General features: G+C 53.7%; 1 protein-coding gene across 1 annotated transcript; it reads left to right on the forward strand.

Annotated features, from left to right (window-relative positions):
• Positions 1–884: 884 nt before the first annotated feature.
• Positions 885–19,076, forward strand: FAIM2 (Fas apoptotic inhibitory molecule 2). Its single transcript, XM_063359019.1, has 12 exons — positions 885–1,230; positions 2,804–2,984; positions 5,998–6,101; positions 6,261–6,325; positions 7,064–7,117; positions 9,447–9,497; positions 10,045–10,084; positions 10,543–10,580; positions 11,764–11,851; positions 12,405–12,500; positions 14,351–14,404; positions 16,237–19,076. The coding sequence occupies exons 1-12, from the start codon at positions 1,216–1,218 to the stop codon at positions 16,384–16,386; spliced, it is 936 nt and encodes a 311-aa protein (XP_063215089.1). The 5' UTR covers positions 885–1,215; the 3' UTR covers positions 16,387–19,076.
• Positions 19,077–19,812: the final 736 nt, after the last annotated feature.

Here is a 19,812-nt window from a genome sequence, read left to right on the forward strand (position 1 = left end):
GATGGAGGGGCACAGCTCCCAGTACTGCCCGAAATCGTGCTGTCACTGTGGGAACACAGTGCAAGACACCTCTTGTTCATCGCAATTCTGTCTCTCCATTTGTTAAGTGAGGGCGTGTTGTTTTTGTACTGTCAGTCTTTTCCTCTGTCCTGGGCAAATTTTCTGCCTGTGTGAAGCACTTCACTATGTAAAGGGACAATTTCCCCCCGGCCCACCTCCTGCTGCCTGTGGCTGGGCAGTAAGAGGAGATGTCTTCATCCCGCTGTGCTCTGCAGACTGTAAATCCCTGCCAGACCCTGTCATGGGAGGTAAAACCTCAGTCACTTTGTGCCCCTTCCCTCAGACGTGCTCTGGGGCTGGAAGCCGGACTCCCCGTGCAGCCACCTCCTTCGGGTGCTTGAATTAATAGTATTGCCTTGGGGACGGGGACCGTGTGGTGCTCGTGGTCTGCTGGCTGCCCTGGGACACCTCCAACCCCTCCTCGTGCCCCCCAGCTGGGGCTGTATGGGTCAATGCATGTGGGGCAAATGAGCCTTATCCCCTCTATCCCGTCTCCGTGCAAAGCCCAGGAAGGGTCAGGCCGGGAGCCAGGGCAGTGTGTGATTCCTCCCTCCCGCTCTCAGGGACAGAGCTTGGCTCAGGCCTCCCCCTCTGCCCCAGCGGAGCCTCCAGCCCCCCGGAATAGCCCTCCATGCCGTGTCCAGCCACAGCAGGGCCTGTGGCAGCTGCTGCTCCCCGACCGCCGGCAGCAGAGAGATGCTGCAGCGAAGCATCCTTCATCCTTCGCATCTCCCTCCCCTTGGCAACCCCAGCCCCGAGCTCAGCGTCTCTGGGGCAGCCGTTTCCCACTCTGTGGTGTGGGACCCCGCTGCTGCCGCATCTGTGCATCCTCCCCATTGCTGTATCCGTGCATCCTCCTCATCGCTGCTGCTGGCTGCTCGCCTCCATTTTTAGCTCTTTTTTTCCTGGCTTCCCCCTGTGCTGCAGGCTGGGAATGGTACGGTCCTCCCTCCAGCGCCCGTTGTGTCTCCGTGGATGTTGCTAGAAGGTGAAGGCACCAGCGCAGGCTGTGGAGGCTGCAGCGGTTGCCGCCAGCCCCAAAACACTCCGGGAGAGGGGGCGGACAGGACCCGGCGAGGGGGTTTGTGCTCAGCCTCGGCCCTTCTCTCACCCACCGCTGCTGGCAGGGTCCGGCAGCATCCTTAGCGAGGAGCCATGACCCAGGGGAAGGTAGGTGGGAGGCCGGTGCTGGGACGATGAGCGGTCCTGCTTGCGTAACCGCTGCATGTTTGGGGGGGGGGGGGGAGGAATGAAATGGGTCGGAAGGAGGGGATTTAAGGAATAAAACAATGACCATGGAGGGGGAGCTGGGTACCCATGCATGGCCCCTGTGATGGGGGTGTTTCCAGCAGAGGAAGGGGGTGGGGGGCTGTTTGTCCTGGTGCTGGATGTGGAGCTCAGCCTCGCTGTTGGACCTGTGGCCGTTTCCTCCACCCATCCTGGATGTCAGGGAGCTCAATGAGGTCCTTGTGCTCTCCCGTCCGTGTCCCCAGCAGTCAGTGCTGGGCACCTGCCCCGAGCACCTCCTTCCCGGTCCAGGGACCTCTGGATTCTGGGGGTTTCTCCAATGCTCAGAGACCTTGGAGGGGGGGTTTAACGCATCCTCTGCCAGCATGGTGCACCATTGCCATGACAACGATGCTGGCGGCTGCCTGGATGCAGGCAGCATCGCCCCTCTGTATCTCCTTGGGTATCTCTAGGGGTCTTGCGTGATATTGGCCACCCTATACCCAAGGGCTCTGTGATGGAGGACAGGGGGAGGACAGTCCCTGTGAGCTGGCAGAGGAGGTGGCACAGATATTCTGATGCTTGTGGTGCACATCGCAGCCTGGTGCCCTGGCTTTGTTTTCAAGGGCCTGTTACACCTTTAATTTAAGGCCTTCTTACAGGGACTGTGCCGTCTGGTGCAGGGCTATTGGTCTGTCCACTTCACTTTAGGCTCCTTGTGGTTCCAGCTCTGCGTCCCTGTGATCCATGGGGATGCCCTCCCTGACGCTGAGCTGGCACCCCCTTTGGCAGCGAGGACAGGCCATCGGGCTCATGACTTATCCCGGGATGACAAAGATCTAGAAGGTTAAATGGGTAATGTTCCCACGGAGAAGCAAGTTCTCGGGTGGCCTGAGGCTGGCTCTTTGCTGGGCTTTCATAGTCTGAAGATGTGGGATCCCAAGTCCCTTAGCTGCATCTTCACGTTACGGAAAGCAGCAAGGCTGAGCCTCTGGATGGGCAGAGGGGAACGAGCGAGAAGAAAATGCTGGAGGGCCAAACCAGAGCACTTCCTCGGCGCGTAGCAGAAACTCCCCAACATGTGGGTGTAAGTGGGAATGAAGGAGTTCAGGGTTTTCTGCCCAGTAACTGAAAGCTCTTTTTTAAGGGGAAATTTAGAAAGAAGTAGGCTGAAAAGCAGATAATTATTTGGATGCTTTCCAGTGTTATATAGGAGCGTGAGGCGCCATGGAGGACCCTGGGCAAGGCTGTGTCTCCCCTCAGACCTGGCTGCCTATAATTTGTCGTCCCCTTTAATGTGACAGGCTTTTTCCCATCTCTCCCATCAATCCCATCACAGGATGCCCCTTCCCGTGGCTGTAGGTATGGGTCCAATGCCAGCTCACAGGAGTTACTGGGTGTCCTTCCAGTTTCTGGGATCCAACAAAGGGACCTCCAGAGCTCTGTCTGTGCCCTGTCAGGTTCCTGTGCTGTTTTTACAGCCGAACCTCTCTTTTCCTCCCTGCCTTTTGCACAGCTTTCTGTGAACAACAAACCCCCCAGCTCCGAGGGGCAAGGGGAGAAGAAGGACAATGCCACGGCTCCACCAGCTCCTCCAACCTACGAGGAGGCGACAGCGGGAGAAGGGATGAAGTCTGGTGCTTATCCTCCTCCCCCATCCGTCCCGCTCCACCCCAGCTGGGCTTACGTCGATCCCAGTAAGTCCTTCTGTGGCCAAACCCAGGGTGAGCCCTTTGCAGAGGGGAGAGGGGTGCAGAGATTCCCCTCGCAGGCTTGTAGAGAAGAGGGGAACCAGGGACGTGGTGCCCAGTTTGGTCCATGGCAGAGCTGTAGCTGTAAGCCGTATCAGTCTGTATCTACACGTAAAAGCCATTTCACCCAACCGCTAGACGCCGCAGCCTTCCAGAGCTGGGGCTAAACCCCAGTGCTCCGTCTCTCCTCTCCTTCCCAGCACTGGGATGGGAAAAATCCCCTCTCCCACCTTGCTGCACTGGGCAATGTCCCCTCCCAGGGCTGGGGAGGGTCCCGGTGCCACGCTCCTGGCTTTGCAGGCAGCACCCCCCCCCCCCAGCTCCTGCTCAACCCCGGCTTTCAAAGAAGCTGCTGAACTGGCAAAATCAGTGTCGCGGCATCAGTGAGGTCCGGCTGCTACAAGCCGGGGTTCAGAGCCAGTGGGGGCTAAAACGCGGCTCGACTTGAAAGCTGAACTGTTCCAGCGTTGGTCTGTGTGGCCAAATCCTCGGCAAACAAACAACTCTTCTTCCCTGGGTGCTGCGTGTGGCTTCTGCTTGGTCATGATAAGGGGACAAAGGCTCGACTGTGCCTGACGCAGGGGAACGGCTGTGTCGTGGCGGGCCGGGACGGATGCAGTGGGCAGTAAGAGAGTCTGCTGGGGTGCCCAAGTGCTCCGTCAGTGTGGCTTGAGCTGGGGAGAGCACTGGAGAGACTGGATTTAATGATTCCCGAGTCCTCTCTCTCTGCTCAATCCTCTTCCTCTGCTGGGCTTTGCTGGTTGCCTGTTCCACCCGGTGGGGATGGGCGCAGCTGCAGGGATGGAGATGTTTAGGGAAGGGGAATGAGCAAACTAAACCCCTCTGAGATGTGTGTCCCTTCACACTCCGGTGGCTTCACAGACTTTTCCATTCTTGTTTGCCTGCAAGGGTCAGAAACAGAGGGGATAAATAACCTCCCGGCTTGCTGTAACAACCATCTGGGTCTTTCCTCTGTCGTGATGAATTAGGATGGGTAAAGCCCAAATGGGTCAGGATGCTCCTCCTCCCGGAGGACTTGCTTAGGTGATGTGTCATCTCTTGTCCCCTCCCTGACAAGCCTTGCAGGTTTTCCCCTCTGCAGCTGTGTCCTGATCCCTGTCAGGGTTTTCCTCTGATTTCATGTCCTTCTCCCCTTTCCCTGCCCTCGGCCACACTGCAAGCGGTGGCTCCTGTCCCAGATGCACGCCACGGGGATGTTTCTAACAGCTTATGTGAGACCTGAGAGTAGCTGGAGACAAACGTCATGTTTTGGGGTTGCTTTCTTTAATAATGAGCTTGGGACATGCTGTCTCGCTGCCTCAGATGTGGCCATGGGTGGGAGGTGACGGATGCTGGAGACACGAGCCAGGGAGGGAGGAAACCCCCTCCATTCCTCCGAGGCATTTAGATGCCTAATTTGGTGTTTAGATGCCTTGATTGCTTTGATGCAGAGGCAGTGAAGTGTCCCCGGGATATGGGCCTCGGGGGTTCTCGGCCCCACGTGGGCGATGACGGATCTCGCAGAAACGCAGGGAGGACACGCTGCAGGAGTGTCATCTCCGCTGGGGCGCAGAAGAAGGCACAAGAGGCTTATTAGGCACAAGAAGAGCACAAGGGATTTATTTCCTGCCAGGGGCATGTTTAGGATGAGGCTTCTGCGATAAAAGCCAACAGCCTTTGACCAGTAAAACAGAAGAAATCCAGGACCAGGGCCTCGAGTTTGGCTCTCCTGGTGTCTGCAGCCTGTCCTCTGGGTTTGAGAGTGTCTTCTGCCCATCTGCCTGAAGGATCTGGGTATCATTGAGCTAAAAGGATTTGAGACGGAGGGGAGGCATCTGTCAAACAGGCAGGGACATGAATGTATAGCTGGTGTAATCACATAAGCCTTCGTTCTGTAGGAAACGCAGGTGGCGAGACTGTTAGTAACACGGAAGGGGATATTTGCAAAAGAAGTGAATGGCAGAGGGCAATGATGTGCTAAGACAAAGAGTTTTCAGTATTTATTTTACTTTTTTTCTTGAGCATGAGGTTCAGGTGATGGGGAAGGCTGATTCTCGCGTCTAATTTGTGCTGCTGATCTTAGCAGGGCGAAGCTGCTGCTCTGTGTTTCTCCTTGCAGCCCCCTGCCCTGCAACATCTGCGCTGCTGCCTTCGTCCCCGGCTGCCGGTGCAGCAGCCGCAGGGTTTTCCGATGTTTCCCTCCATCTCCCTTGCGGCTGTGGAGCAAATTGAGGGTTTATGGTGCAGCCTCCCTCCTGGCCCTTCTGCAGGGAAACTCCAGCAACAAGAGCTTGTCTTGGAGCACAGCAGGGCTGGCCCGTGTGCCGCGAGGGTTTTGGGGAAGGTGCTCTCAGCGGCAGCGCTGGGGTTGGCTCCCCCTTGTTTAGGTTTGCTGCTAAACTGTTCTCTGACTCCCTGTGTGGAAATCAAACTTGGGGGCAGACGCGATGGAAAAGCCGGCTGTAACGAGGCACCCTCGGGGGAGAGGGCACACCGTTGACATCAGGCATGATGCAGACACAGCCGAAGCCCAGGCAATTACAGAGCAGCGAGGGGAATCCTCCTGCCCCAGAGCTCCGATGGGGATGACTGAGGAGCTGAGTCACGGCTCCTCTGAGGCATGCTTTAACATTCAGTGAAAGGTGAGCGAGGATATGCTACGAGCCCTCTAATTGCCATTAAAAAGATGGCGTTACCACGGACAGGAGTTAACCCTGCTGTCCTTGTTGTGCTGGAGTTTGCAGAAGCGGCTTCCCCGCTCTGTTCTCGGAGATGGTCCAAATAAGATGCAGGAGTCGGAAGGGAGCAGAATGCATCCCAGCAAGCCTCTGTTCTGCAACGCAACAAGAAAACCTCGGAGCGTGGGGCTCCTGAGCCATAGTCAGTCACTGGGGTCAGGTTATTGCAGCTGGGGAGGGAAGTGGGTGATGGGAGCTGATCTGTCTGACTTCTGCTTCAGGCACCAGCCCGAGCTATGGCAGTGGTGGGTACCCAGGGGACACGGAGATGCTCACGACCTTCAGCTGGGATGACAGGAATGTGCGCAGAGTGTTCATCAGGAAGGTAAGGGACAAGTCCCTCCAGGCTCAGCCTTCCCCTGGGAAGGCAGGACAGCAGCTCTGAGCCCTCGGAGGGACCTGGCTGCAGCGGTTTGGTGGCTTCCCCGGGCTGGGTGGGAGGCAGAGACTCTGCGGGTCGCCCACGGGCTGCCTCTCGTTGCAGGTTTATGCCATCCTGATGGTCCAGCTCTTGGTCACTCTCGTTATTGTGGCTTTCTTCACCTTCTGGTAGGTCTCTTACGTAGCAGTAATGCTAGCTTTGTCCTGTGTATGACCTGCTCCTGAATTACCTCTTACTTGGGGGGGGGTGTTGTCTGTTATGGAGATACCGGATTTTTTTTCCCATGTGCTCCAATAGAAAAGCAAAAGTGAGGGAACCCTGAGAGGTCCCTCAGTACTTCTGCGACCTTTCCCACATGCCCTCTGGATGGGGCGTCGCGTGTTCTGGGTGCCACCCCCAGCCCGGAGGTCTGGGCTGCTCACCCTTGAGGATTAACTGCCGTACTTTCCCTTTGGGAGTTATCAAGGCCGTCACATCCCAGCCGGCCTCAGCCGCAGGGACCGCGTTACCTCCCCTGCCGCAGCAGATACCCCACGCTCGAGCCGCGGCTGTCTCCAGTTTGGATGACTGGGCGTTTTGGGCATGTGCAGCTCATGTTGCCTCCAGAATAAATAATGAATCACTGTCAGCCTGAGGATTTCAGCTCTTTAATCGCCTCTCAGAGAAGGCGACGGCCGTTCCCTGAGCGAGCCTGGCTGTGTAATTGCTAACAGCGGGGCCGGCCTTCCGACTTGACAGGTTGAATTTCTTTCCAGTTGGTCAGTCTGATGGATATTCAGCTGTGGGTTTTTTTTTTTTCACGTACCCCGTGCTGCATCACCCCACACGTTTAATTTAGCAGCCACCTGTGAAGTGATTGGCTTTTTTATGCTTTCTGCTCAGCAGCCCTTTTCTCTGTCTTGCAGCGAGCCGGTCAAGGGGTACATTCAGACGCACTCTGCCTGGTATTGGGCTTCCTAGTGAGTATCTCGGTCTTCTCCTGTGGCCACGTACGCTCCAAACAGCTCTGGATGTGGCTGTGGTGACGTGGAGACATTTTTCAAACACTTTTCTATCTTGCACGTGAAGAATTGCTCCAATATGTGTGCAGGGGGAGCTGGGGAAATTAATGGATGACTCTGAGGTGAGAAGATAAAAAAATCTCACCCAAATGAATCCGAGACGTGAGAGATGCTGGATACCTCCAAATATTTCCAAAAAGCGGGCTTGCCTGCTCTACAAAACAGGTTTAAAATAAATACACGGGTATTGCTTGCAGAGAAAACCAGGTGAAACTGGGACGCTTCCAGGAAAACAGTCCAGAAACCCAGATATGACACCTGAAAGGGTGCCTGGGGCACCTCAGAGGCTGAATTTTGGGTTTGTCCCCTTGAAAGCAGGGAGGTTGCCTGGGCTTACACCGCATGCCTTGGTATGCAACAGATGAAGGCAGCAGGCAATGTTAAGGGGAGGGGGGGGATGCATTTGGAGGGATGAGGGTGTTTGTGGGGCTGCCGTGCCTGTGTCTTCATCATGGAGCCGCTCTCAGTGCCTGGGATTTGGGATGCCATCCATTAGTCATGCTGTCCGAAAGGTCAGCTTGGAGGTAGCGTAGGCTGCGCTTCCATGCGTTAGTTTATTTGCAGTTGTGCTGGTTTCCTGGATGCCGCGTGTGTTAGTGCTGCTAATTAAGCAGGCAGAGTGTGCGATGCAATTGTCTGTGAACAAGGCTCTGTGAACTTGGCTTTAATTAGTTCACACCCAAATCGTGAAATGTGTCCAGGCCCGGAGATGAGACACCAGCTTATATAACTTAGAAAAAAAAACCCCAAAAATAGCAGTAATAGAAGGGAACTGGCATCAGCCTGCCTCTTTGACCTCAGAGGAAAATGATCTTGGCCAGTTGGCAGAGTGGAGAAGCAGCATTGCCTCGTAGGGAGAGAAGAGCAAGCTCTGCTCAGGTCTATGCTTTGACCTTTGGGTTCATCTCCTGTCGCTTACTGGACAGTCAGAATTCATATCTCTCGGTGGGAGCAAACCCACCCTGGGCCAGCTGGGGGTAGGCTCTGTACTGGAGGGGCTTACATTTTGTCTGTCCCCTCACCTCCCAGTGAGCCAACCCTTCCCTCCATCCCGGTGTCTCCAAGTGCCTGTCCTGATCTGGGTCTGGATCTTTCGTACACAGAGACCCCAACTCTCTCCACGTCTCTGTAAAGAAGTGGGTGCCCTGGGTGTCTTCCTGCTGCTGGGGTGATGGCTCAGAGGGAATTCGGCAAGAGCAGACGTGCAACAAGGGATGCAAAGGAGAGGGACAACTGCAATGGCTCACTCTGCTCCCTACACGCTTGCTTTCCATCTATTCAGCCGTGTCCACTCCAGCTTTCCTGGTTTCCCTGTGGGAGAGCAATGCTCAGGTTTATCTCTGGTGCATTTATCATGGCCCGTGGGTTTTGCCGTCATGTTCATGTATTAGACCTAAGGTGAGTGGCTATCGTGCAGCCATCGGCATGCTTGGAAGCTGCTTTTCCCCCCCAGGCGCTGGGTGAAAGCAGGTTCCCACTGTGCCATAACCCATCAGCACTGTGGAAAAACACCCGGCTGTGTGACAGCCAGAGCAGAGGGAGACCATCCCTCCGCTGCTGGATTTTTTAGCTTTGCTGAAGGGTCAAGTCATGTGAGATAAATAACTCTCCTGTGATCCGCAGACGGCTTGTGCAACAGCACATTAGGCTTGTCTGTGAGCTTCACCGGCCTTAGAGGATCCTTCTGCTGTTGAAGTCTTCCTCGAGCGCTGGTGCAATAACGTGGGACCAGTTCCCTTCTCTGACCCAGACCTTCCCTCTGGCCTTAGGCAAGTCACTTCTGCCAGCCCTGTGAGTCCTGGTCCAAGAGCTGCTGAACTCCCAGCAGGACGCCTTGAGCCCACCAAGCCGGGAAGTGCCTGGAGATGAGGGGCAAAGTCTGGACACCTCTGTATGAGCAATTCACCCGCTGACGAGGTGTCCGTAACAAACATGTCTGGGTGCTACATCTGTCCTGGACCCGAATGCTCCCCTCGCTCTGCTCTAAAACCTCCCTTCGGGTTTTTCGGGGCTGGTTGTGCTGTCCCACCTCGGAGCGGCACAAGCAAAGAAGGCAGCTGGGGCAGGAAACTGCTTCAGTGAGATGTAGTTAAGGCCGTGCTTCCCACCCAGCCTCAACTTCTGGCACGGCGCTTGCATTTTAAACAGCAGAGCACTGGAACTTGTCAGCATCAACACACAATGCTCAAAGTTTTCCTCCCTAAACAGCTTTTTCTTTCCTTTGCAGTGCTGTTTTCTTTGTGACCTACTTGATTCTTGCTTGCTGCTCTGGACCCAGGTAAAATATTTTCTTTATAGATTTGAAACAGCCCTGTGAAATGAGGGATGAATGTTTTTCCTCTTGTTTCAAGCATGACCAACGAAGTCGCGGAGATGGGATGGGGTCACGCTGGCACAGTGATGTGGGCCCCAAGGTGGCAGCCGTATTTTCAGGCCTGAGGCAGTTGTGGGTTGCCGCAACACAGCGATAAAAGCTGAGGTCAAATTGCAACTGGAAAGCAAGCGATGCTGCAGAAAAAATTGCACTGCTGCATAGCTACAAATTCTCATTATTAAATACTGCGGAGGACGGTCATCTTTGCTCCCAGTGGAGCAGGGCGCTGCTGGCTGCTTTGCTGGAATACCATGGGGACGACGGCGCTCTTGGTCTAGGAGCACCCCAAACGCGCTCTCATTCCCAGCAGGGTGACTGTCCCCTTGCACCACCCCTGCCATTTACTGCACGGGCCATTAATTATACGGCACGTCTTGGGCAACCTGTTGTGAGCGCTGCTAACTACCTCTGCATCGCAGGGCTTGACCAGCCCCTCTTTCTTCACTTGCAGGAGGTATTTCCCATGGAATCTGATCCTGCTGAGCATCTTTGTAAGTAGCACATCTGGACAGCATCTGCCCTGCCCCTGCAACCAGAGTGGGTTTCAGAATGGCTCCAGGCAGGAATTTCTTCCTCTAATTGCCCTGCACTTGGGCTGAGGAGCTGTAATTGAACTAAAGGTGACAAGAAGGAAAGAAGGGGGCGGAGGGGAAAAAAAAAAAAGCAAGCTTGTGGAGGCTGGGGTAGGTGCTGGAGTCCTGTGCCGAAGGGGTAGAGGGATAGAGAAGGTGGGACTGCTTTCAGGGTGGTGGCCTGCCCTCAGTTTAACCTGCCCTGTGGATATTAATCACTGGAGGATTAGAAACTATGTAAAAATTGCTTCTCTTGAGCATCCATTTAAGAGGCTTCACTGCCCTTGTCATCATCACTGTAATTGAAATGTTTTACCTGTTGTGTGTCTCCCCTGGGACACGAATGCAGGAGTAATGTGGTTTTCTTTCCCTCCCAGACACTCTCCATGGCTTATCTCACTGGGATGCTCTCCAGGTAGGTTGAGCATGTGGACTCTGGAGGTTTTCTGTTCCTATGTCCTCTCTCTTCCTGCAAAAAACCCCTCCCTACTGAAATATATGGGCCACTTGATCTCTTTGGAGCTCTTCCAGTAGCCACACAAAGCCTGGCCTTCCCTTTTAAAACCACTTTTTAAAGAAGGTCCCCAAGGCCTCTGGTGGCATCCCCTTGTCTGTCCCAGCTGGGGTGCCACAGGGTAGTTCCTGGCTAAGCTAAATCCAGTAGGAGAGCATTGGAGAGCCAGGGACACGGCAGTGCCGGCACGACGGGCTGCAGGGGACTGCCATATGGTGTGATCTCACCTTTTCCACTGAGCAGCACTCTACCAGATGGGGCTGGAGTGAGACAAGTTTTTTCCAGCAGTTTCGAGGGGGTTTTGCAGTCTACAGCCTCCTCCCTTTTGCTTGTGTTTTTACTGTTACGGTCTGCTCACAGGATCAGCCCCGGTTCACGTGGGTTCCTGGTGATGAGGCAGATGAGCCAGTGGGTGTTGATGGGTGCGTGCCGGGGACAAAGAAACTAGTGGCTTCAGCAACTCGGGGAACATACCAGTGATATGACTCTCAAATCAAATGGAAGGGGGAGAATGGGGACCAGCCTTTCTTAGGGCTGAGCCTGGTGCTACAATCAAAATCAGGAGTCAGACTGAATTATAAGTGAAGCCTGCGGTCTCTCTACCTGTACAAATCCCTCTTCCCTGCAATTTTCCAGGACCCAAACCCCTGTTACGAGCACATCAGGAGAGTAAACAGTGGCTGCAGCTTTCTGATTTCTCACTGTGCTGCAATGACGTTTGCCATTCTATTTTTATTACCTCCCAGTTTGAATCCTCCTCCTTCTCCATCTGTCCATGGACAGCAAGGTTTTTATAGTAAGTCCCCATCTTAGCTGCTCATGAGTCCCCAGGAGGCACAGACGTGCCCTCCTGCCTACCCTCTTTATTTAAAGCAGGAGGAAAACCCATCTAGTCTTTTTTAGTGTTTTCTATCCTTCCCTTTTTACATTAAGGGGGGGACATTGATAATTTCAGTGCCATTTGTCCCCCCGGGACTCATGCCTTCCCTGTAGACCTCTGCTAAGTTTCTGCCTGTCTTGATCCCTCCTTCCACCCGTCCCTGTGGGAAACACTGAGAAAGTGCTTTTGTTGTTAATTTTGCAGTTACTACGATACCAAGTCAGTCCTTCTGTGTCTGGGGATCACAGCCCTGGTGTGTCTGTCTGTCACCATCTTCAGCTTCCAGACCAAGGTGAGTTTGTGGTGGTCAATCCCCCTGGGAGAGGCATCTCCCGGGGGCAGGACGCAGGGCAGGCAGCGCTGGGGGCGAGGGGTGAAGGGGCCGGTCTGTAGGGCTCCGGATACAGGAGCAACCTGCAGGATGCTGGGGTGTAAAATGAAGGTTACAGGAAGATTAGGACAGACGCTGGGGTGAGGGATGTGTCAGGGGTATAGATGGGGCTGGAAGACGCTACGGGGGTAAGGTGGGGTTTTTTTTTGAGGATTATGCTGTGGGGTACAGAAGGGCAGTGGCACAAAGGTGTAGAATGAGCTTTTGGATTTCGGGTATGTGATGGGTACTGAGTTCTTGCAATAAAGGGGCTGTGGTAAGTGTTTGGCTCTGTGTGCCCCACAGGTGGGTGGTGGGCTATAAGATGCCCAACAGATGCAGCAATAGCTGTTTAACAGCAAGATGGGTGTGCTGCTGGAGAGTCCCTCGCTGTGGGCACGGGGAGGTTTGGCTTCCCTTGCTGCCTCCCATTCCAGCACTCTGCCCTTGTAACCTGATGTTCTTACCTCCACAGTTTGACTTCACCTCTTACCAGGGCGTCCTCTTCGTGATGCTTATGGTTCTCTTCTTCGGTGGCATCATCCTGGCTGTGACACTGCCCTACGAACACGTGAGTGAAGACCTGCACCCCTCCTCCCTTGCCCAGTGCCACCAGTCCCGGTGCAAGGCTGGGAGCTGATCAGCCCAAAGCGGCGTGTGTCCCGGTGGTGTCCCAGCCTGAATCTCTGAAAATGTGCAGAAACACCAGCAGAAAGAAAAGGCAAGACCAGGTGGCTGTTCCCTGGTAGTTCTGCAATCAGATATCGGGTTGTAGGACGGCTCTGGCCTGGGGCTTGAGGAAGTTTGCGTCTGTTCCTGGAGCTGTGTAGTGACCCCACAGCAGGACACATCACCTGCTTGTGCCTCGGTTTCCCCTCCAGTAAAACCAGGGTGGTGAGCACATCAAAGCACTGGCTTGCTCCATATACAACAGAGCTCTTGCCCCAGATTGAGGGCAGGACTTGGACTCTGGGCAAGTGGGGTGCCTGTCCGGCCAGACCTGGCTGTATTCACACCAACACCAGGCACCGTCCTGCAGTGTTTAAATCCTGGGGCTCAAATTTCTCAGAAATAAGCACCTCTGGAGGGTGATTCAGACCCCAGGGACAAGTCCTGATGATGAGTGACCACCTTATCACTCCTCCAAGTGCTGCCAGCCACTCTTGCATGGGTTCAGCTGCTTCCTTTGGCCTCCCTGGTCAAATCTGGCATGGGCTGTGCCCATCTGAAATCTTGGCGCAGTTTGTGACCACGCCCGATAGAGGGTTTGGCGTGGCAGCACCGAGTGTCTGGTCTCCATCCAAGAGTGGCTCATTAGCTGAGCTGTCATTCAAGCAAGAGCCTGACAGACCCTGGGAGATGCTGATGAAAGAGGGAAGTGTGTGGGGCTGTGCAGCCGCCATGAATCACCCCGAATGCCTGCGCATGCTGGAGATGGAGGCACCCGGCTTTGATCACGGCAGCCTTTAAGTGACCTCCAAACCCTTCACATCTTACCTGGCTTCCCTGGGAGCCTGAGCCATACTTTAAGGGCCAGACCTGCAGGAATTACTCCCACTGGTACTAGCCCTGGGGTTGGTCAAATGGGCAAATGTGCAGGCTGGTGTTTCCCAAACCAGGAGCTTGGGCTTTTTGGTTGCCTTGGCTTGAGATCCATCTCTCCCTCCTGCAAAGGTGAGGGTAAAGCAGCTTGTAGTGCCAAGCCACTGCCACTAAACTGTTGAGACAACTGCTCTTTATCTTGAAGCTTGTCAAGATAAGCATAGCCTGAGGCAGCTTGTAATGAGCTTGTCTATCTGGGAGGCAGGCTGCGATCTCTGGGTTGAATCAGCTCTCCATGTGGGCACCTTCTCCTGGAATATGGGCGACTTCTCCATTAGCGCTGCGTGCTGTTGTGCCACAGCGAGCAGGGGTTGAGGTTTGGTCTTAATTCCAGTGAATTTCCTGCTGTGACTCCAGCAGATGAGCACATTGAAGTTATGCTTGTTACCTAAAGCTGGTTCTGGCCCTTAGAAGCATGTGGTGTTTCTTCCAGCGGGATCGGCCTAGTCTGGGTAAATAAACACCTAAGGCTGCTGCAAAATGTGTTTCCGTCAATGTAGTGCTAAGAGATTTCCACAGAGACAGCAGTTGTGGTGAAGTAGGTGATTTGGAAACAAGTACCTGATTTAGGAGCTTATAAGCCAAGTAGATGCAAAGGCCACAGTGAGAGGGGAAACTGAGGCACGGTGACCTGTTCTTTGCTGTGAAAAGCTCAACAACAGAAACTGCATTGGAGCTGGAAATGGTGCAAGTCCAGCCTGGGCTATTAGAGCACTTTCCCTAACTTGTGTCCTTCACGTGAGAGTTAAGCCCTTCTGTGTTAAGTCCTAATTAACCGGTTTTCTCCCAGGCACCGGCTGACAGATTTGTTTCCTTTAGGTCCCTTGGCTCCACGCGATCTACGCTCTGCTTGGTGCCATTATCTTTACCATGGTAAGTGGGTGCTGGTCATGGGGCCTGGGAATGTGCTGGCAGGAAAAATCATCTAGGAGTAAATGCTTTAGTCTTGAAGAGTGTTTGGGGGAGAGAAAAGAGCGAGTGGCAGGATTGCAGAGAGCTCCGCATTCTCAAATGGCTCATGAATAGCAATTATCGCAGTGACCTCAGCCTTGTTCCAAGAAGGTGTTGGTGTACGTGACAGCGGTGGTGCAGAGCACGGTGAGACTGGCAAACCCATGCCGTATGTGCAATACTAGGTGTGAACAGCAGAAAGTATTGTAGGGACAGGGCGAAAAGGCATCTCCGGAGTGGGAAAAAGCAGAGATTACGCTCTGGCACAGCAGTGGGAGCTGGTCCGCAGGGCTCAAAGGGAGCCTGGGGATGAAATGAGGCTGCAGAAGTGAGCAAAGTCAAGCTGGGGCCGGTCGAGTGGGAGTGGGCCAAGGACTGGGCATGTGTTTGGCTAGCAGAGGTACGGAAAGTGTGAGAGGCCACGGTCTGGGAATAAGGGTTCATTGCAGGTAGGAAAAGCCCTGAAGCTGGGCAGCTCCTCCAAGGAAAGTTGAAAAGGCTTGGTTCGTTCCTTCGCCTGCTCCCCCGCGGTCCCTCCTGCGAGGTTCTTCCCAGAGCAAGTCCCGGCAGTGCCGTGCTTGCCATTCAGGTGTGGGAGTTGTCTGGGAAGATGCTTGGCGTTACCCCGGTGGGGGTCAGGCGGAGGGCTGCCTTGGGGTTCAAGGCGGTGCCCATTGGGCATGTTGTGAATAAGAACAGTTGAGCAATTTCATTTATTATCTATAATAAAGTCATTTCAAGTGAGCTCGGGTATTTCTTCTGTGATTCATGATTAAAGACTGCTCTGTAAAATACAAATAGGCTAAACATCTTATAATTACCCCATAAACTTCAGCCAGAGCCTCAGCTGGTGCAGCCGATTGTGCCAGGCTTGTCAGCTCAGCCCGGCTGTGTCTGGGGAGGGCTGAGGTGGCAGCTGACCCCAGGCGACGGCAAAGGTGCCCTGCCAACCCTGAAGAGCTCCACACCAAGGTGTCGGTTGCGGGCTAGGTTAACAGAGGGAGTAAAGGTGAGGTGGGAGAAGATATTGAGCTTGAAGTCATGCAACTAGGCACTGGTTTTCTGGCAGCTGGGCCACTAGCCTGCCTTGTAGCCCATGTTTGTTCCTGTGAGCGCTGTGTCCCTGCAGGCAGGCTGGGCAGCGGATGCCAACTGTGACAGCTTCACTGGTAAAATCTGCCCTGCACTCACTGTGTTTGTACCTCAGAAAGGTGTTAACTCCCCTCTGGGTCTGGCTACCTCTGCTGGCAGCTCTGCAGCCCCGGGTGCTGCCCAAGATCTGGGGTTTCTTGCTTTTTATTGCTCTGGTGTTGCTGCTGCTGTGATGTCACATTGGGTCCACGTCACCTTGTCACCTCGCAGGTGTTTCCAAACCGGGGGAAGTCTGGGAATAACAAGTGGTAGGGACTGGCCGAGGAGGAACAGGGAGAACTGCCCCACTGCTGGTGCTGGGACACATTGGGGATGGATGAAGGAAAGGGGAGCCTTGGGAAAAAGCATGAAGGAAGCAGGCCTGGAGTAATACTCTCAGGGTTTGACTATCAAGAATGAAATGAAGGAAAGAGAAAGTTGCAGCTTGTTCAGTGCATTGTTCTGAGCTTTTAAATTGCAGTTACAGCCCATAAAAAAAAAGGCTATGTTTTTGTTCTGGGTACAGTAAAGCAACTGAGAGAACTCCTGCCATTAGAGCACTTCTTGCCTCTCTGCAAAATCTCCATGTGACTGTCACTGGGTTTCCTCCTCTTTCCTCACAGTTCCTGGCATTTGATACCCAGATGCTGATGGGGAATCGTCGATACTCGCTGAACCCAGAGGAATACATCTTTGGAGCCCTCAATATCTATCTGGACATCATCTACATCTTCTCCTTCTTCCTCCAGTTCTTTGGCTCCAGCCAGGAGTGAGTGCAGCAAGGCAGTATCTTCTCTTTGCTGGCAAGATGCAAGTGTTTAAAAAAAAAAAAAAAAAATTAAAAGAAGAGGAGAAGAGGGTTAAAAAACAAACAAAACCAACCCCACCCTTTCTGGCCCACTAGCAGGCTCCATTCAATCAGCTGAGTAAAGCTCCTGGGTTCCTCATGCAGCTTGTATATATGCTGTTAGGCCTTTGTGACCCAGAAAGCAAAGCAGGGCTTAAGTGTTGTCTCTTCTGCTCCCTCCACTCCTACTGCGATCAAACCAGACCAGAGACTGGGAGGCACGAGACCAAAATCTTCTCCTCCCCAGAGGCTATCAGAGTTGCCTGTCTGAGCCCTGCGCATCATGGTGAGAACAGCTCTGCAAAGAGAAAACAACACTAAAGGGAGGAGAGTAGAGAATTTTTCTGTGATCCCGGCAGGAAAACCAGCTGAACAAAAGGGAAAAGGCTAGGGAAATCCTTGCGCCCCCCTCCCTGTTTCTCTCCTGCATTCATTTGGGAGCCTTGTGGCCTCTGCAGAGATACATTCCTGATAGTACCTGCTTTTAGAAGTGCAAAGCATGGGATCGCTTAGTCTGGATGTCCCAGCAATCAGTCTTCCAGGCAAGGGAACCTGTTGTTCAGGATGTGCAGCCTCTTTGAGGACATCCCTAATGCCCCTGCTGGAGGAATTCTGTATCCTTTGCGTCTGGCAGCGGGGCTGAGTTTGTACTTCCTTTCCTTCCTGGAGTGGGATAGCAGGACCACCAGCTGTGGGCTCACCGCCCCACCCAAGGTGGGGGATGTCTGTGTCACTGCTCCCTCAAGTGTGGCTCTTCACCTGGGAGGGCTGTGATCCCCCGTAAGGATGACTGGAGGAGAACAGATGAAAGAGGCTGAGTTTCAGAGCCCGTGCAAAGCCAGGCACCTCCTGATGAGAGTGGTGCAGATCCTGTGACCCATCATGAGGATCTGATGCCTTCGCAAAATGGTCTTGGTTGCTCGAGATTAATGGTCTTAAGTGGCTACTGCCCAGAGACTGAGGCCAGGGTGAATGTGCGTTGCTCAAAATGGGCGCTGCTTTGTAGCAAACGCCAACGTCGCCCCTTGCTCTGGCCGTTCTCTAGATTTGCTCTCCCAGATGGGGATGTCAGTGAGAGCGCTGGATGCCTCTGAGTGCTCGGGTAACTTTCCATCTTCCCCTTGCTCACATTCCCCTGTTTGGGGATTAGCTGGCTAATTTCTAACTGTAAAGCCCCAGGTGGAGATAAGAGGCCTTTTGCTCTTATTTAAAAAGTGATCCTTCCTGCTGATAGAAACCCGTATCTTCAATCTCTTTGGGAATGCCAGGGCAAGTGCGTCACTGAGCTGCCTCTAGCAGTCCCTGCGTGTTACAGAGAGGCTATGCCAAAATGCTTCGTACCGTGCATTCCTCCTCTGCGGCTGCCCCGGCTTTTACCCTTCACGTGTTGTATCCTCCAGCCACGCGGGTTCAATGCCCCGAGCTGGGCAGAGGAAAGTTACTGCGCAGAGAGGAGAAACGCTTTGGCCGCTCTGTGACTGCACTGACCTCGTCCGTGATCACACACAAGCACAACTGATGCTTTTCACCGTACCTTCCCGCTCCCCCAAACCAAACACGCATCCCCCCATACTGCCCTGCTTTTTAAGGAATAAAGGAGGTTATTAGGTGAAGGCGGCACGGTTCATGACACGCTGATTCTGCAGTGCATCACAGAGCAGAAACCCAGGCCTCGAATGGCTGAGCAGGCAGAACTGGGAGAGGGACAGCATGAGAGAGACCCTAAAAGTTTAGGAAATAGGAGTTTAAAGAGGAAACTTTCTGGCTCGGATCCATGCAGGCACTTCTGAAATATCTTAGCAGACTGGCTGTGCAGCCTTTTTTTGCTCACAGCAAAAGGCCTGTAGGTATTTCTGCTTTCCAGCTTTTGAGGAGGCGGTATTGAGTTGTGTGATGAGTTCTGGCTCTGAAATAGTCCTAAAACTCCTCCTCTGGGGGACAATCTAAACCAGAGCTCTGCAGCCCTCCTTTCTGCACCGGGACTCCTCCAACCTTGCCCTGCACACCCTGGGACCTGGGGAGGAGAACACGGATCTGCAGCCCACTCTGGATCTCTTGCTCTTTTTCCTGCATGTGGTGTGGAGTAACTTTGCTGCTGCCTGAGCTGCTGCGACCTCCTGGCTTTTTGCTCCCGTGTGGGAAAAGCTTGCATGGCACCCGCTCCATCTCCAGGCCACCTGAGCAGGGATGGCTCGCTGCCCTCCCGTGCCCCTTCACAGGGCTCCCTTCTTGCATGTGTCCTGGTCCCTCTTCTGCGCGGACCCCATGGCTTGCAGTCCATCCAAGCCAGACCCAGTGAAAGTGCTCGGACTGAAGCAGTGAGTAATATGTACGTGCTCAGAGCGGTGGAAGTCCTCGTAAGGCTGAGCGACACAGGATTAGGGGTGGGATACAGCTATAGGCACGTTCCTCCTGGGTTCCCTGACCAGCCGCGCAGGGGAGGTGCAGGGCTGCTCCTCTTTCTCCCTGTGGATGTCCTTTACCCGAGGTCTGCATAATTCGGATCCTGGCTCTGTATCCCCCCGCTTCTTTTATCTGGCCATTCTTATGATTTCATTGTAAATAGGATTTTGTATTTTCTCTGAACATTGCTAATAAACTGTTGCAAAACTGTTACTGCTGTTGTGAGGTCACCTTACTGACGTACAGCTGAAGGAAGGTCTGGTTGCAGAGCTGGCGCTTCCTCCCCTTAAAAAAGAAAACATAAACAAGTTTGTGGCATGATGTGGCATAGCCCAAAGTTTTAATGGAGATCAGGCTGTCCCTTCTCTGGGTATGACCAGGGAACGTATCCTACACAAAGTAAAATGCGCGTGGCTCCAGCATAGGCAGCATGCATGAGAAGTATTTGAGAACTGAGGGCCAAAGGGCTACTTGGGTGAGGATCCTGTTCTCTCTTAGACCTGGCCTAAGTGGCCACAGGATTGAAGAACCAGTGGGGGTAAGCGAGTGTTGTAAGCAAGGCGCCTGCTCAGAGGGCATTTGCCCTAGCTCTGGAGAGCAACCTGACGTACTAAGCGTTCTCTAGAGTCAATGGCAAAAAGAAATGCCTCCAGAGTGCAATTCACCTGATCTAAATTAACGCCTACACTGGGAGGCGAAAACTCGTGTCTCTCTCCATCAGCTCTGAAGAGCTGATTAGTCCAGGCTGCCAGAGCTCTCAGGGGAGAGAAATCTCAGCCGCAGCATCTTGTTGCGACAGATCTCTGCTCTTTGGAAGGAGCTGTACCCAAAAGGCAGGTGTGAGATTTGTTTTCCTAAAGTGTGTCTCAACAGTGTGGTACAGCCAGCATGGCTTGCATTTTCCGTGGCTTGCATTTTCCGTGGAAAGAAAATATTTTGCCCCGAGTCT

Source organism: Chroicocephalus ridibundus, chromosome 24, assembly GCF_963924245.1.
Source record: "Chroicocephalus ridibundus chromosome 24, bChrRid1.1, whole genome shotgun sequence".
Classification (NCBI taxonomy): Eukaryota; Metazoa; Chordata; class Aves; order Charadriiformes; family Laridae; genus Chroicocephalus; species Chroicocephalus ridibundus.

Coding starts and splice junctions, on each gene's coding strand:
- FAIM2 (XM_063359019.1), top strand. Junction 7,118..9,446: donor GCCTGGTATTGGGCTTCCTA/GTGAGTATCTCG, acceptor TTTCCTTTGCAG/TGCTGTTTTCTTTGTGACCT. Junction 11,852..12,404: donor TCTTCAGCTTCCAGACCAAG/GTGAGTTTGTGG, acceptor TTACCTCCACAG/TTTGACTTCACCTCTTACCA.